The sequence below is a fragment of the Aulostomus chinensis genome, chromosome 11, assembly GCF_037954235.1.
Source record: "Aulostomus chinensis isolate RoL2024-O1b breed Wild chromosome 11, RoL_Achi_v1.0, whole genome shotgun sequence".
In the NCBI taxonomy this organism is placed as follows: domain Eukaryota; kingdom Metazoa; phylum Chordata; class Actinopteri; order Syngnathiformes; family Aulostomidae; genus Aulostomus; species Aulostomus chinensis.
The window spans coordinates 16,065,221-16,080,779 of NC_141330.1; the positions used below are offsets into that span (position 1 = coordinate 16,065,221).

Sequence of the window (15,559 nt, forward strand, 5' to 3'; positions counted from 1 at the left end):
AGGGGGGGTTCTATGACGGTTGGCCCTAAACAGCCACACAGATCAGTGCGACATAAACGCATGTGCCCATGTGCCCTTTACTTGACTCAGTCCAGACCATCGAGCTGAATGATTTGTCCCATCTTGTGGAGGGTGAAATGTAATTAGCTGTTGTTAGGTTTGTCAGGCGCTGAAAGGCTGCGAGCCGATGACACGTCCGGTGTTGGGGAATTCCTGCTGCCTTTCCTTAGGAAGACACTTGTGATGGGAAGTCAATGATTTTAGGCATTTCAAATACTCAGGCGACTTAGAAATTTTGATTCCACAGATTCATGGCAAGCTGACCATGAAAGGATGATGGACAGTAAAGTGCTGATAAATCTTTATTGGTTTCTTTTGATCAAACAGGTTGAAGTGCTTCAGAATAACAAAGTGCCTCATCAGACTCAAATGTCACTTCATGTCAAATGTAAACTTGTAAGAAGGTGTTTGTGTGTGGACTATTTCTTCTGCGGTTGCAGGGTAAAGCTATCGGCGTGGGGATCGGCTGCATCCTCGGCATGTTTCCTCTCCTCTTCTTCAAGGACGAGGAGAAGAAAGACGGGCAGACGGAGGTGAAGGAGAACAAACAGCCGACCGCTACAGCAGAGAGCAGCAAAAACTGAAGCCGGCCGGAGACTTATGAACTGACCGGCCTGGTTCTGGCTGAAACTTTGATGAACCTTAATCTTACAACTGTGGGGAGGATTTTAGATATTGCTAGATTATGAACTGAAGCACAGGAAAGCGGTCGTCTGCTGAAGAGGCTGCTGAGTCATCGGCCTTCCGCTACTTCAACTGATGCACCATAACATCACCTTTGTTTGACTGAGCGACACTCATTCTTCTAAACACTCCAGTATTTCAGCCAGTGGGGTGAGCGAGGGTTGGAGTAACACACATCCTGGTACTGAGACCTTGAAGGTGCCTGAGTCTTCACCAGGAAGCTTGAACGATGACATCAGACATGTTGTAGTGTGAAAACCGGCTGCTCTCAGCTGGCAGGAGCGAGACTAGAAGGAGACCACATTTGCATTCCGAGATGCCACATGATATTTTTGGTTTAACAAGCATGTGCTGCTTTGATTTTTGTCAGAGTCTTAAATCATCCTACTGTAACCAATCTCCATGACAACCAGTCAGCTATTATAATTGAGAATACAGGCGGCTAGATACCCGACACCTGCTAGATGCTTCTTTGCAATTTTACAAGCTGCTTGTATTGTGTGCGTGTGTGTGTGTGTGTGTGTTGAGATCCAAATGAATGCCAGGTTTGAAAGTGGGCGTCGCTCATGCAAGGGTGCCTGAAAGAGGGGGTGGAGTGGGACGTAGGGAAGAAAGAGTGTTATAACAATCAAAGTGAAGTCGGAGACACAAGGCGACTGTTGTTCTATCAGGAGGAGGTGCTCAAGCCTTCATATGTTCAAGGAAACCTGGGAAAGGATTTAGAAAACTACTACAAAATGTCTGGAAACGAAGAGTCCAGAAGATGTTGGAAACGCGCCTGACAAACGCCTGAATATGAGAGGACACTGTGTTTGAGTTCATGAGGATCAGCAGAAATATCTCATGGTTAATGTTGGTGTTTTTGTTCACGTTGTATGTTTGTGAGATGGTTCCTGGAAGGCCACCGTCATGGCAATGTTTGACCCTCGGTTGTTAGGTGCTACACTGCTGTGTGACGTTCATCCGCATCAGTAACACTCGGAACACATGAACCGCAGGTTGGACCGAGCAGGTCGATGTTCCTTAGAGGAACTGAACTCCGGGACACAAGAGTACGTGGTCCCTGTCTGCTCTGTCTGTACTGCCCTCCGCTGGTTGACGGTCGGAAGGCTTGTCAGTGTCTACAGATTCATTCCACGTTTGTCTTTTCTTTTCTAGTCTTTAAAGCCCAAGATTATCAAGCAGCTGAACCTCTCTAGCTCTGATTTCCTCCTTCTAGGATTATCTTCCTTCTTCCAGTGTCTTCCAGCTGTGGGACAGGAGGAACACACCACCGTTCTGTCACTGATGTTCTCAGTTGAGTGTGTCTGTTGTCACTGAAGAGATTTAGAAAATGTATTTATTTTTATTATAATAATACTTCAGACTTGTATCCATCCACGTAATCTCCTCTTATCTCACAGGAAAAACTGAAAGAATAGAGCATATTTGTTAAGTTGTGCGTCACGCAAAGAAGACTGATCTTGTATAAGACTGTTCTAGTAATTTATTCTGTAGGTTCTATAAAAGGTGATAAAAATGAAGAAAATGTACAAAAAATTTATCATATTTATGTAGTTTGACTTTTGAATGATTGCTTGATCTCCACTTTGCATGCACTACTAATAAAAGACACACCATTGTACATGTTGACTTTGTCACCAGACGTCAGAAAATGGAAACTATGAGGGACTCGTCCACCTGCGAGAGTTCTGATGATTCTGATGAAAGATGATGAAAGATTCTGATGATAATCTGATGATTAAAAGAAAATATGTCACAAATAAGTCTCCCCCCACAGACTAATGAGACGCCAACGGGGTTCTCCAGTGGGGCGTGGCGGTCTGCCTCGAGCTGAGCGATATTAAAGCTGACAGCTTGATGAGAATCGTCGTCTCCTCGCGTTGCATCACTAAAGCTTCTCAGCCGTTCAAGAACATCTCGTCTCAGTGTTAAACTCACGGCTTCACGCGCTGCTCGCGGAACTTTGCACTGCAACACTTTAACGCTGTGTGGCTGTTTTTAAAAAAACAAGTGGAGTGTCAGGGTTTTTTTGTCATCAATATTCAGTGCGTAGTAGTTCTACCTTTCTTTATGTGGTCATGTGTTCGCTTGCTCTGGTGACGGGAGGTTTTCCTCCGGCGTGACTGAGGCAGGTGAACACATCTGATTCAACAGTTTGGTTTGGATTTTTGTTGTCCTGTATCTGACAGTGGCTCTGTGTTATTGGTTATTATCGCTTTGTGCCTGTGCTTTTTTTTTTCTTTCCCTTTTCTCTTTTTTTAAGCATCCTTTCTAAAATATCTATTCAAGCATGAGCTCTTAATTTGTTTAAAAAGAAGGGAGACGTTTAAATGATTTACTAAGTGAATAAATTAACAAGTGAGGAAAACTGCAGAGCAAAATGTTTTTGTGATTTTTTTTTTATGTGATGAAACGATCGCCTGAGAAACTTTGACATATAAGGTCGGGTTTTTTTTTTAAATTTCCTACTACTATTTATTGTTAATCTGATTACTGAATTACACCCACTTTTGATTCCAGGTGAAAGAACTTCAGGAAATATTAGACGTAATAGAGGCGAGATGTGAGTGTGTCTCTGATGCACCAGCTCACATTGTTCAGTCTCAAAGCTCCTCTGTGTTTATGGCTCTGTCAGGTGGATCTTGCGCTCCTCTCGTTCATCATTTTAGTCGTTTTAAATTGCATCCATGGATCTTTGGAGGGTTTTTGTCGTGGTTTTATACCGTAGTTCATGAGAGCATCTGGTGGTGCTGCTTTTTATGCACTGAACTACACGAGTAGTTCTACCTATATTGCATAACTAGTCCTATAATTAACCCCCATGAACCCCACCACCCCTCGTCTGGGTTCTTTCACTAAGATTAATAGTGACTTTGGCATACAGAGCAGTTCTGAGGCATGTTGATCGCAGCTGTTGAATTTTCATAACGTGTGTAATGTTACATTTCCTTCCATAAATACAGAGCAAAGACACTCCTCTGTATACTGAGAGGAGTGATTTGTGTTCCTTGGTGCCTCCTCTTCTTTCCCCCCGGTTGTCATTAGTTGGCGCTTAGCTGTGGTTTGATCAAAACACACACACACACACACACACTCACACACCAGTGTCAGAAGGGAACACAAAGGTGGCACATCGGGGAAAAGCAGCAGCTACTAAAAGAGTATCAGGGATTTTACAGCTGGGGAAGCATGTGGCAGAGCAGGGCCCCTTCACGAGCCAGCAAATAGGACATTGGTCTTCACGACAGTTTAGCATTCTTCAGTTTTATTAAATACATACAAAGCTAAAAATATTTTTTCCAACATTCAAACTTTAAGAAAAATACAATAGTTGTTTCAGTGAAGCTTTATTTGTTATCTAGTTTTATCTCACTCTTTCTTCCTTAAAAACAATACTAAAATGGGCCAACAGTAGCCGATATCACACTCTCACACTTCCTCACTCTCTCACACACACACACAGAGTCAGTAGCCTATCTGATCACATAAAAAGGTGCAGAAACATACAAAAAACAAAACTATACATCCAAAAATCAGTGTCAAGTTATTTAAATAGCTGCTGGATCTGACAGCCCATTCATGCCTCCTGCTCCTTAGAAACACACACACAGACACACACTCACACACACATACAAACATGTTATTGCTAACGAGTGGAGGTTAGCTCTGTATCAGTTCCTCAGAGTGCAGTCAAGGAGATTCTCTGCATCACTACTTTGTAACACCACCATGTTTTTAATGCAGTTAGAGGTTTTGCCCCCCATCATCTATGAATCACATTAATATGAGGGGAGGGTCTCTTCACTCAGGTGTGTGTGTGTGTCCAACATGGTTCTAACATGGCTGTGACTAACCCAATGAGACGGAATTTCTTCATTAGCATTTGCAGCTAATTAGCATTGTTAGCACATGTCATTGTAGGTGCTAGCCTGCCGCAGCTAGCGTTAACGTCACCATTAAGTTCCCAGTGCACCCCACAGGTGAGAGTGAGAACACACAATAAACAACATTCATCAACTCCTACTGTGTTTCAATAAGATCTAATAAAAGAAAAAAAAGTGATATAAGGTGAAAAGTGTCATATTGGTGGATTGACAGTTTCAGTCGGTGTACCTTCATGACTTCCCTCAGCAGACATACGAGCAACCAGCAGATGTCTCAGCGAGCTCCGGTACATGTCATAAAACAACCCCGAGCTCCACGTGTGAACACTCACGATTCTACAGTGAGTTAAGTTCGCCTCCATCATGTGTCAGGCGTCCGGCACCGTTCACACGACAAGCTGCTTCAGCAGGATTCAAATGAGAATCAGGCCCCCTCACCTGGAGGAGCTGCTGGCTTCTGATAGAGTGTTTAAAAGCTGCATGCAGCCAGTAAACGGAGGGAAAAATACAGAGTTTTACTACACAATTATATGTGTATATATATATATATGTGTGTGTGTGTGTGTGTGTGTGTGTTCATGTTTGAGTATGTACCATTGTCCCAGAGGGTGCAGCGGGTGCACTGACTCCCTCCATCCCTCTCCTTTCGTTATGCTCTTTTGTTGTGGCCACACAAGGGCGGCCTTTGTGGGACGAAATACGAGTGTGTCTAAGAAGAGAGCATGTGCACGTTTGTCTCTTTATGCATGAATTTGTGTGTGTTGGTGTTGTGGTATTTATACCCCGTGTGTGTCCCTCCGCTCTCCCGCTGCGCTGGCTTCCATCCCACTGGCTGTTTAGAAGCGGGACAGCAGATTGGGGGGGGGGGGGGGGGGGGGGCGCAAAGAGGAAGCAGCAGTGAAGATCCCATGTGCATCCAGTGCCACAGGTTCAACCATTATGTCCTCTCTCTTTTTCACATCCTAAAAAAATAAATAAAACACTGATCCTCCTTTGAATGGATTTAGGGGTTTTTCACTCGTCTCTGAGAGAGAGTTTCAAGTCCACTTTGTCATTGTTGTTGGAGTGAACAGGCTGGCACTGGGCTGAGCACGGAGGCGAGCAGCAGGAGGAGGAGAGCGTTTTAGTGTTGGCAGAGGGATCCTTGGTTTTGTGTTTGTGATGCAGGACGATCGCGGCTAGAATGCTGATGATGTGCACGTGGAAGTACATGGACCTGCGAGAGAGGACAACAGGAGGAGAACTGTCACACCAGATATCACATTAGAAGGAAAAAAAAAGAATCCATCAGAACCCATCAGCTAGAAAGCGACCGTGTGGTGCTATTTTCAACCAGTCAGGTCAGAACTTAGCAGAAGGTTGTGGAACCCTCACTAACAGTCTCCTGCTACCTGTAATAAACCAGAGTGGGTTCTACTGCCAGCAGGAGAAAGGGCATGACGGTGTAGCAGATGGCCAGCTGGGTGGCGGCCCACGTCATGATGTCATAACCCAGCTTCAAGCCTCTGGAGCCCAGGAAGTAGTGACGGACAGACCTGCGGATCTGTTGGATAAAAACAGGTACAGAAACGTTTCTGCCCTGAAAAGAATGACGTCTCATACAGGGAGTATATGAAGATTTGCTTTATTGTTATTCAGCCACATCGGCCGGTGGAAGTGATATTCACCGTTGGAAAAATAAGGTTTTCTGAGTCACTAAAATTACAATTCTGTTTAGAAACAACAACAGCTTGAGTCCGTATGGTGGATCTGACCCCCCCACCAACAGGCCACACCCATCATGTGACTGTGAACCAGGATGTGAAGTGATGACGAGTGTCCGTGTATACAAATCAGTCCAGTAAATATTGTGACTAACTGCAGTGATTAAAAATGTTCTTTCAGTTGTAAGAGTTCATTTGTGTTTCCGGGGTACTCACGGCTCGTGCTGCCATGGTGATGGGGATGGCAGTGATGAAGGTGAAATAGTAGCCCGGATAAACGCCATGCCACAGCGCGGACAGGATGAAGGTCAAGGCCAGGCGGTGCCGCGGGGCTCGGTCATAACAAACTCTGAGGAACCGGAAGTGACCGTTCATTCAAAATCATCTCTGAAATGTTTGTAATGTCATTTATTTTATGTGTGTGTGTGTGTGTGTGCTCAAGTTGACTCACGTTTTGAGCCAGATTCCCGTTCTTATATTCCAGTTGTCGATGAAGGTCTTGAAACTGGTGGCAGTCTGAAAGAGACAAAGACTCTACAATGACTCGGACCGTCCACCTGCTCCAGTTCTTTAATCCCTCAGATGGTCTTAATCTCACCTCAATCCCCAGGATGTTCAGGTTGCTGATGAGGTCCCATGATGGTTTCCCGTTTTCATCCATCCCCAAGAAACCAAAACCTGCTGCGTTGTTGACAGCGTCAGCTGACAGGATGGAAGGAGAGAAGACGCACAAGAGTTACATGGTGATAGAACTGTAACACATCAAACTGGAATGAATGAACAAACTCTCTCTCTCTCTCTCTCACACACACACACACACACACTCCTCACCTAGAGTCCAGGCAAAGTAGAATTTGGGCCTGGCAGCTTGTATGGAGAAGAAAGCATAGGTGAGTCTAGTGAGGAAGGGGGCGTGGCCAACAAAGTAGGGGTTGATGTTGTACGTTATGGGCAACGCCCGCGTCACGATGAGGAAGAAGAGCATGCAGCCGCAGCAAACCAACAGCTTCTGACAGACGGCATTCTGCAGAGATGATGATGTGACACGCGTGACGACCAGACTGCAGCCAAGAGCAGGGTTCTATTCTACTGGCGCCATTGGAGGCAGGACGTGTTATTATGACTATTTTTAATATAAATCAAGATTCTTCAACTAAAGAAGAAGCAAAAATACAGAAACCAAAGATGAGTTCAATCTTCCTGCTCCCAAGCGGTGCAGTCATCTGCGTTTTGAGCCAAAGTTCAGTTTAAACTTTTTATCGTTCTACTGTTGGACTCGAAGGCTTGTGATCAGACGAGCAGCAGAGGTTCTCACCAGAGGAGACGGGTTCAGGATCTTATCGTAGCCATTCTTGCCGTTACACAGCGTCCCCGAGTGTCTCCTGAGCCTGCTGCTGATGTGTCGGCCCTCCATGAACTCTATGTAGTCCTTATAGTTGCTACAGGGTCCCACCAAGACACTCAGGAAGTTGAGATTGTAGCTCAGGTACTCCACCAGAGACGGTTTCACACTGCAGGAAAAACAAGAGAAGAAGAGAGCGAAGGATCAGCTTGTCCCCGCTGACTTCACCGTGTCCTATTCTGACCTGAGTTGTGACATCAGAGAAGGAGCATCACTGCGGGAGGAGGAGAAGCTCGAGGAACATGAGAGTGAAGATGATGAGAACGTGTCAACACAGGACTGCTGTGGTTTGGAGAACATTTGCTGTGTTGTATATCAAGGACTAATGGGCACATGCAGGAAAACAAGAGGTCTTTTTTAAACTAATATTAAGTTTTCACACGCACAAAAAAAAAAAATTAAAAAATCCACAGGCTACATTTTTTATGAATGAACAAGATGTAGTTTTTAGAGCTGCTTTTCTAAATGAACGAAGTACTGCTCTGATGAATAAAAGACCTATCTTCTTGAATTGACAGGATACATTTCTAATGAAGAAAGTTTATTTATGTAAATTAGCAGAACTTTTTCATCCGCAAAACAAAACCAGAGCAGTTTTTCTAAATTAATGAGGCACATTGATTCTTGAATTAACAACAAAATACATTTTTCATGAATGAGCAGCAACTGCATTTCCCTCTGAAGAATCACAGTCACGAATGCCAAGTCAACGCACAGATACCGTTTGTTTTTTTTTATCTCTGTGTGACATCAAGACCTGAGCATCTCCCAGTGTTTCCAACCGCCAGCAAAATCGACCTGGATGAAAGTAAACAGGCGGGAGGGTTCGCCTCCTCGAGCTCTCAACTAGGAATGACAGCCTTCTCTTGGGATTTGGACTTCTCTCATTAATTCTGAATAACAGAGCCAAAATAGTTTTTGTCAGGAAAACTCCTCATTAATTCAGGACTTTTTCTCTCAGGTGAATATGTGTCTGTAAGCACCCGTTACAATATGAGCCATGTCTTGATTTATTTTGGTATTTAAGAAGCAGCTTCACAGCTGAATCCGGTTCAGGGAAACTCTGGTCACTATCATTCTATTGGCCGCTGCAGGATTCATCGAACCTACTGAGTCAGTGTCAAATAGCATGCATGGCACACTGGTGGATGTGTGGTTTGGATCTATTCTCATGCAGACAACAGGAATATTTTCCATGCGAGATGATGCTCGGTACATGAGGGAGCTATTCACCGTGGCTGCATCTCCCTCACGCTGGCCGGGGCAGCTACAGACAGAGAGACAGTGATGAGACGCTTCCCTGCATCAGCCTCGCTGGGTCCACGTACACATGCACCCAAGTCCAGCCTACATCAAGGTTTAATACATCTGTACAAAACAACCAGTCTTAACACACACGGCGAACAAGGTCAAAACCTACTTTATAGCCAGATGCCTCTGGTCTGGCGTCAGTTCATCCGCCTTCTTACACATACCTGGAAAAAAAAAGAAAAAGGAGAGATGATTTATCTGTGAATGTGTTTGGAAACTTGCAGTCATCCACTTCTCACCATCCTGCAATCTATGTGCGTGTGTGTGTGTGTGTGTGTGTGTGTGTGTGCGTGCGTGCGCGTGTGTGTCTTCCCTCTCACCGTCATGCAGCTGGAAGGCCAGTGTTGTAATCTTCTGGGTCACTATCATCAACGGCCTGCACAGAAAAGACCTGACTGTTAAACAGAAGTGAGGACACACTGCTGATCATTAAATAAACTGTTTCACAGAAATTAGAAGAACATCCTGGTGTGTTTTCAGGGTTGTGGCTCCTCCTCGCTGTTTGCCTGATCAGCAGGAACATGTTTCTGTGACACCACCACACTCATTTTCTTCCCTCTGTGAGTTTGCAGAATGAAGTCACGGGTCTCCACTGCCTCCGCCATGAGGCCATGTGATCACCGGCGTTTGTTAGCAGGACATCTCTCAAACTCAAACAGGTTTCCATTCGATTTTGTTGGAAATATAAGAAAAACAATTACAATAAACTAGTGATTAACTTTTGGCAGGATTTATGAGCAGTGTTTTTCTCTACATATCATAGAAGAATATCCATCAAGCTCCTCGAGTCCATCAAAAACAGCTGAAGCGAGAATGTTCCGGCATTCACACATCTTGTTCTTATCTGGATCCTGTGATTAAGGGATTTATATTCTAAAAATGTGAACATATTTGGATGGAATTTGTTGATGCCAAGTATTTTAATTAGAGAGATAAATCCCATTAAGCTCCAGGAGATGATATGGATCACGATCCAGTCACTGGTCTGGAAGACCTATTTTTTGCGCGGGAACAAAATGTTCAGATGTATGTATGTTCAGATTCTCTGAGTATTCCAAGGCTGTGAATTAGAGTTTGTGTTGTGAATTCTTGCACCAAATGAAGCCTTCTGAGGACGATTTCCTGAGCTCCATTTGTCTCCTGGTTAGATGGTCTGGGAGCGCCGGCCCTCATCTCCAGATCTGGTTTAGCACATTTGATTTTTAAACTCTCTCGAAATAGAAGTACAGCCACTAAAAATTGAAGTAATTTCAAAATTATGAGCAATTCAATTAACAGTAATTTGTATTAATTACTTGTAGATTTCACCAAAACAACAATGTACAGCCTTACAGTGTAAGCACCACACAATGGGCCTCATTAATTACATGATCTGACACACTACAGTGTTTTTTGAGCTCTCAATTTAGTCTTACAGGCTGGAAACAAACCCCGATGTCTACTAAGCACCTCAGGCAATTTTAAAGCTAAAGCATTACACAAAAACTGTCAGGAGCAGAGATTAACACACACACACACACACACACACACACACACACACACACACACACACACACAGAGTGCACGGGAGGTGACGACAGAAGACTTTGACAGTAATTCTGAGCAAACCAGTTTCACACCGCCTCCTCTCGTCTCATTCACAGATAGAGACCTCTCTGTCCCAAGAATGTGAGTGTGTGTGCAAAAAAGGCACACAGAAACTCCAACTCACCCTCTCTCTCTCACATACACACACACACACACACACACACACACACACACACACACACACACACACACACACACACTCTCACACACACTGGTTCCTGTGTGTGAGGAGGGTGCATTGTGTGTGCTGCATGGAAAGTGAAGGCAGAGAGAGTCCAGCCGGCAGTGGGGCTGGCAGTGCCAGCACAACCAGCGTTGGCTGTAGGGAAACATTTCCAGGGTGGCGGCTAGTATGCGAAACCCTCCACCGCTGCAGCCGACACTCATGGAGAACTGTCTGTTTGACCCAGTTCAAGATCAGGGCTGAGAAAAGATCAGCTAACAAGTAGTCACAGACACGAGCGATGATCAAGAACTTCCGTGTTAAACTGGCTGACCATCACCTAATCAGTTCATTCCACTGAGGCTCAGCAGGGTCTTTCATCAGTCCCGTGTGGACACTCAGAAAACTGCCCCTCTAGTTCAGTATGAGGCTAGCAAAGGCTGAGTCACAGGCCTGGCTGCTCATCACTAGAGTCACGCGCAGTCAAGGGGAGGCTGCCAGCAAATTCATCCCCACCAGAACTTTGCAAAGAAGTTGCTGACTGGCAGGCACAACTGCATTCAGAAAACACTATTTCCCAATTTAACCTGTGACGCTACTTCCAATCAAACCACTGGTACCACCTCTGGCACAGAGAGCCACTGCTTATCTTCCCTTTCCTGTTCTGCAATCACCAGTGAGCCCAAATTGAAATTGTCATGAAAGAAACCGGCCAAATAAAGACTGAAGAGTAAACATCCTGCAGCCTCGTTTCTAACACAATAAAGTCACAGTTGCCAGGAGACACCTTCAGTCAACCTGGCTGTCAACAGTTGGACGTGGTAGTTTTCTAATCAGACGTGTATTTACCCAAGGTCATGGCACCGCGCCGTGCTGAAACTGATAACATTAGTAGGCCTCTACAGCTGCAATGACTCATGTCCTGTCACCCTGAAGGTGTGGTCAACAGATGAACACCTCACCCAGAGAAGTCAGTCGACAGGATCCCGTAGTTGAAGATGAAGACTCGGCTGACTTGGCACACTGTCAGGTAGCCCATCGCCGTCACCAAGGAGTACCTGGAGGAGAGGGGGCAAACACAGCACGGTGGAGGCTACTTAGAAGTCCCGCCACCTTTAGACATCACATCAACATCCTGCTCTTTTAGCTTTTCCTCTCCTTATGATCATAATCTCTGGCATCTTTTCTATCTATGCATTTATTTGCCATCTATCGCAGCACAAAAGCCTTGCTTTGCCCTCGAGAGGCACGCTGCTTTGAAAGATCGCCAAGGATCAAGACTTGTATCTGGGTTGTCTTCAGGAATGTCTGCGTCTCATCACTCTGTCAGCCTCATCAGTGTGCACCCGATTGCAGTCCTTCTCTGTGTTCATAGTGAATAGCAGTGTCAATGTAGTGAGCTCACACTTCATGGTAAGGAGCTCACACTTGACAAATGATTTCACACATCTGGTTCAAGCTAAAATGAACAAATGTTCATGTAGCAACTCGGGAAAAAAAGAAGAAGAAGATATTCATCTTCAAGATAAAAACCTAGACGTCACACAGGTGAAGACTTTTCCAGACCCAACCGAAGGTATTTTGTTGCTGTGGAGAGCGTGAACCGAACGGAGATCAAGAGTTGGGAGATGTGCAAAGTTGAAACCAGGACAGTTACTGCTGCGTATGAGCAGTGACACCTGCTTCAACCGCAGCAGGCGAGTCACCGCGACACCTGCGTTCCAGTCATAATGCTCCATTCACAAAGTTAAAGAATCAAAACAGTCTCAAGACTCGGGCAGGTTTGGTTACTCTCCTGTCATTCTTCATCGTATGAACGAAGTGGCTTTAACAACAGCCACAGCTGGTTGCAAGTGTCAGCGGTGATGTCACGAACTGGTCTGGCTGGCGCGTGTTTTTCATGAGTTACATTCTTTCAACAGTAGCATTTTCGTTCAGGCTCCATTTCAACAGAGAGATAAAGGAGCGGATGCATTCCACTCAGGGATGAGGGACAATTTTGAGGATGGAGTGAGAATGTACGCAAAAAAAAAAAAAAAAAAAGTTAAGAAATTGATGTATGAATGCCATTTTTGGACAACTTCACCAGACACACACCTGTGAGGTAACGAAGGCGGAGCTCTTTGACTAATTTGACTTGGAGGCAGCAGCAGCAGCAGCAGCCTCACTATCATGAGATCGTCCTCCTGAGTAGACAGGTCACTCTGGTCCGTCTCCCCTCACCGTTACTGTCATACCCGCATATTCATCATTCTCCTTCCCTTTGTTACCTTTGTGGTGACGCTGCTATAAAATACACTGAGTTACCAGTCATATTGAGTTGGAGTAGAGCGTTGACCCACTTCAGTGCAACAGCATTCTAGAAAATGTGATCTATCATCCAAGACCAGGTCTCCACACCAGAGCTGGGGCTGGGCATCACCCACACATTTCCCTCACTTCACTCATGCTTTGACTTTACTCCTGGTATCTTTATCATTATCTTGACGCTGATGTTTGTGTTGTATTTTCTATGCCGTTTCAAATCCATGAAGAAAAGAAGAACGTTAGATAACATATCAGGCTACAAATGTTTGGTTGTAGTTTTAAGCTTCTTGACATTTTCACATTCACTCCACACAGTTTCATAACACAAAACCCAATTTAACTAAACGCGGTTTCGTGTTGTCTTCAGTTTCAGTATGTTGGCATTTTTCCACTCAAAGCAGAGATGCAACATAAAAATCAAAACTCAATATGGAGATTTCCTCCTCAAGTATTGGAATTTAGCACTGAATGACATGGCACCTCCTGATATTTGATAGCGATTCAGTTGGTGCCGTCAGCGCTGAACGTAGCCTACCTGTGCACATTGTTGATGTCAGCTTGGAGGATGATCAAGTAGTTTGCAACCACCACTGTCAGGATGTGAGCTGAGTACCTGCAGAGGACACACACGCACGCACACACACACACACACACACACACACAATTAGAAACTACTAGTACGTGAGTAACCCAGAATTCTTTTATATGAGGAAACTGAATCACGTCTTTTCTATCTGACGTGATTCCTGAGCCTCCCGTCACCAGGACCTGCAGCTCTGAGAATCAGCTGGAATGGAATGACATCAAACACTTGACAGCTACATGATCGACAAAACGTGTGTACACTTTGGCAGTCAATGCCTGTCTGATTGGCTGTGAGCAGCAAACATAAAGGGGCGTGGCCTCTTCTGCAAACTAATGAAGTGAGCAGTGAGCATCATACCGTACCATCCAAAGCAAAAGATGAGGAAGGCAATGCCCAGGAGGGCGGCCACAGCGTGTCTGACCAGGGGGTTGGCTTGGCTGGGGTTGAGGTAGAGACGGAACCAGAAGGCAGCAGCCAGGGCAAACAGCTGACACGCCAAAAAATTCACCTGTGTGGTACACAAAGACTTCACAATGGTGGCTCAAAGTAGTCAACAAACATCCTGCATTTTCTTCTATGGCAAACAATTGCTGTCCTCACTTTGTCAGTACCTAATCAGTTCTTTGAGACGGTGTAATCTTGCTGTTATGGCTGACATGTGAGTGTCACATCTTAAGTTTTTCACACCCAGAGCAGTAATGGCATCATAATCAGGGTAAAACTGAAAGCTTTTAAGGCCATGTTGAATACAAAGTATGACATGCATCAAAAGATGAGAGGAGGTTGTTCACTGGGCGTTTTCAGACGGTTTAACTGATGCTGAGACGTTTGTGCATGATGGTTTCATGTTTATTTCCATATGAATTGTTCGGTGGAACTTACAAACACACACACACACACACACACACACACACACACACACACACACGATCACACACACACACACTCTTCCATTGCAGCTTGGACATTTCCCTAATTCCATACATTTTTAAAACCAGATAATATATTTTAAATCAAATGTAAGTCTCGCAGCTTTGGTTTTTTTAATTGCCCTGTCTGTCTCCTCTCTCCTCATTGTTCCTTTCACCAAACGTTACAAATCATTTGAGGCGACGGCGAATAAGCAATTAAAACAAACGGAAACCATCCACATTCTTCGCTTTTTATTCAACCTTAGGTGCGCATTTGTCCATCCCTCGTCCCACTCAACGGATCCCCCCGTAGCCTTGCTAGCCGCTGCACCGGGTGTTCGTTTGATTTGGACACCGGCCTAACACCGGCGGGTGGATGTCTAACAGTCCTTCCCATGAAGACTCATGCTGGGGGTCCTCCAGCTGCAACACCGTCTACCCGAAGTAGAAAGCGAGCGTGTCGAGTAACTCCACCCGCGTTCGAGGAACCCGTCTGGACTGGCAGCAGGTGTGAATTTTGGCAAAAACGCAAATCCCATTTTATTGAAGAAAACATACCAACAGCGTCTTTTCTGTACGCCTTCGGGGGTAAGCTGCTGTCGAGGAACTCTTACAAGTATGTTCTTCTGTTTAGGAGAACACAGAGTTAAAAAAGTATGCTCTCTAAAGAACTCCGAGCAGACGTTCTTACCTGGTCAAGGGGGAATCCCAGGTATTCACTGACGGGCTGCAGCCACTTACACCCTGTGGTTTTAAACGAATTGTCCGCCCGCTCGCCCATCCTGACCCCAAATTCTTGTTCGTCTTTCTCCTTCTTTTGTTACTATTTTCTCTGATTAAACTTCATTTCTTATCCCCCCAAAAAGGTCCAACAAGTCAAACCAGTTCACAGTTCGGTAAGGACGAGGCAAAGCATTCCAGGTCTCCCTCCTCCTCCTCCTCCTCCTCCTCCTCTTTC

At 45.0% G+C, this 15,559-nt stretch overlaps 2 protein-coding genes across 4 annotated transcripts in view; one reads left to right on the forward strand and one right to left on the reverse strand.

The window, feature by feature from the left end:
- The window catches only part of LOC147253632 (transmembrane protein 65-like), a 38,620-nt gene extending 35,045 nt beyond the window's left edge, over positions 1-3,575 (forward strand). Inside the window, exon 8 of one of the 2 annotated variants that reach the window (XM_086218899.1) lies at positions 501-3,574. In XM_086218899.1, coding sequence (XP_086075025.1) covers positions 501-644 — 144 coding nt within the window. In that variant the 3' untranslated portion in view covers positions 645-3,574. Of the gene's footprint in view, positions 1-500 lie in introns of both variants that reach the window. The other variant, XM_086218900.1, reaches the window with a different exon arrangement.
- Positions 3,576-3,977: 402 nt separating this feature from the next.
- mboat1 (membrane bound O-acyltransferase domain containing 1) lies at positions 3,978-15,559 on the reverse strand. Of its 2 annotated transcripts, XR_015118571.1 has the most exons (14): positions 15,293-15,559; positions 14,053-14,198; positions 13,640-13,717; positions 11,760-11,855; positions 9,368-9,423; positions 9,157-9,211; positions 7,650-7,845; positions 7,166-7,358; positions 6,933-7,036; positions 6,786-6,850; positions 6,551-6,683; positions 6,023-6,174; positions 5,226-5,847; positions 3,978-5,107 (listed from the first exon to the last, which is right to left on the reverse strand). XR_015118571.1 is itself a non-coding variant. In XM_086218898.1 (13 exons), the coding sequence occupies exons 1-13, from the start codon at positions 15,380-15,382 to the stop codon at positions 5,646-5,648; spliced, it is 1,566 nt and encodes a 521-aa protein (XP_086075024.1). In that variant the 5' UTR covers positions 15,383-15,559; the 3' UTR covers positions 3,978-5,645. The 2 variants fall into 2 exon arrangements, 1 of the variants encoding a protein (XP_086075024.1); XM_086218898.1 differs by having other exon boundaries at positions 3,978-5,847.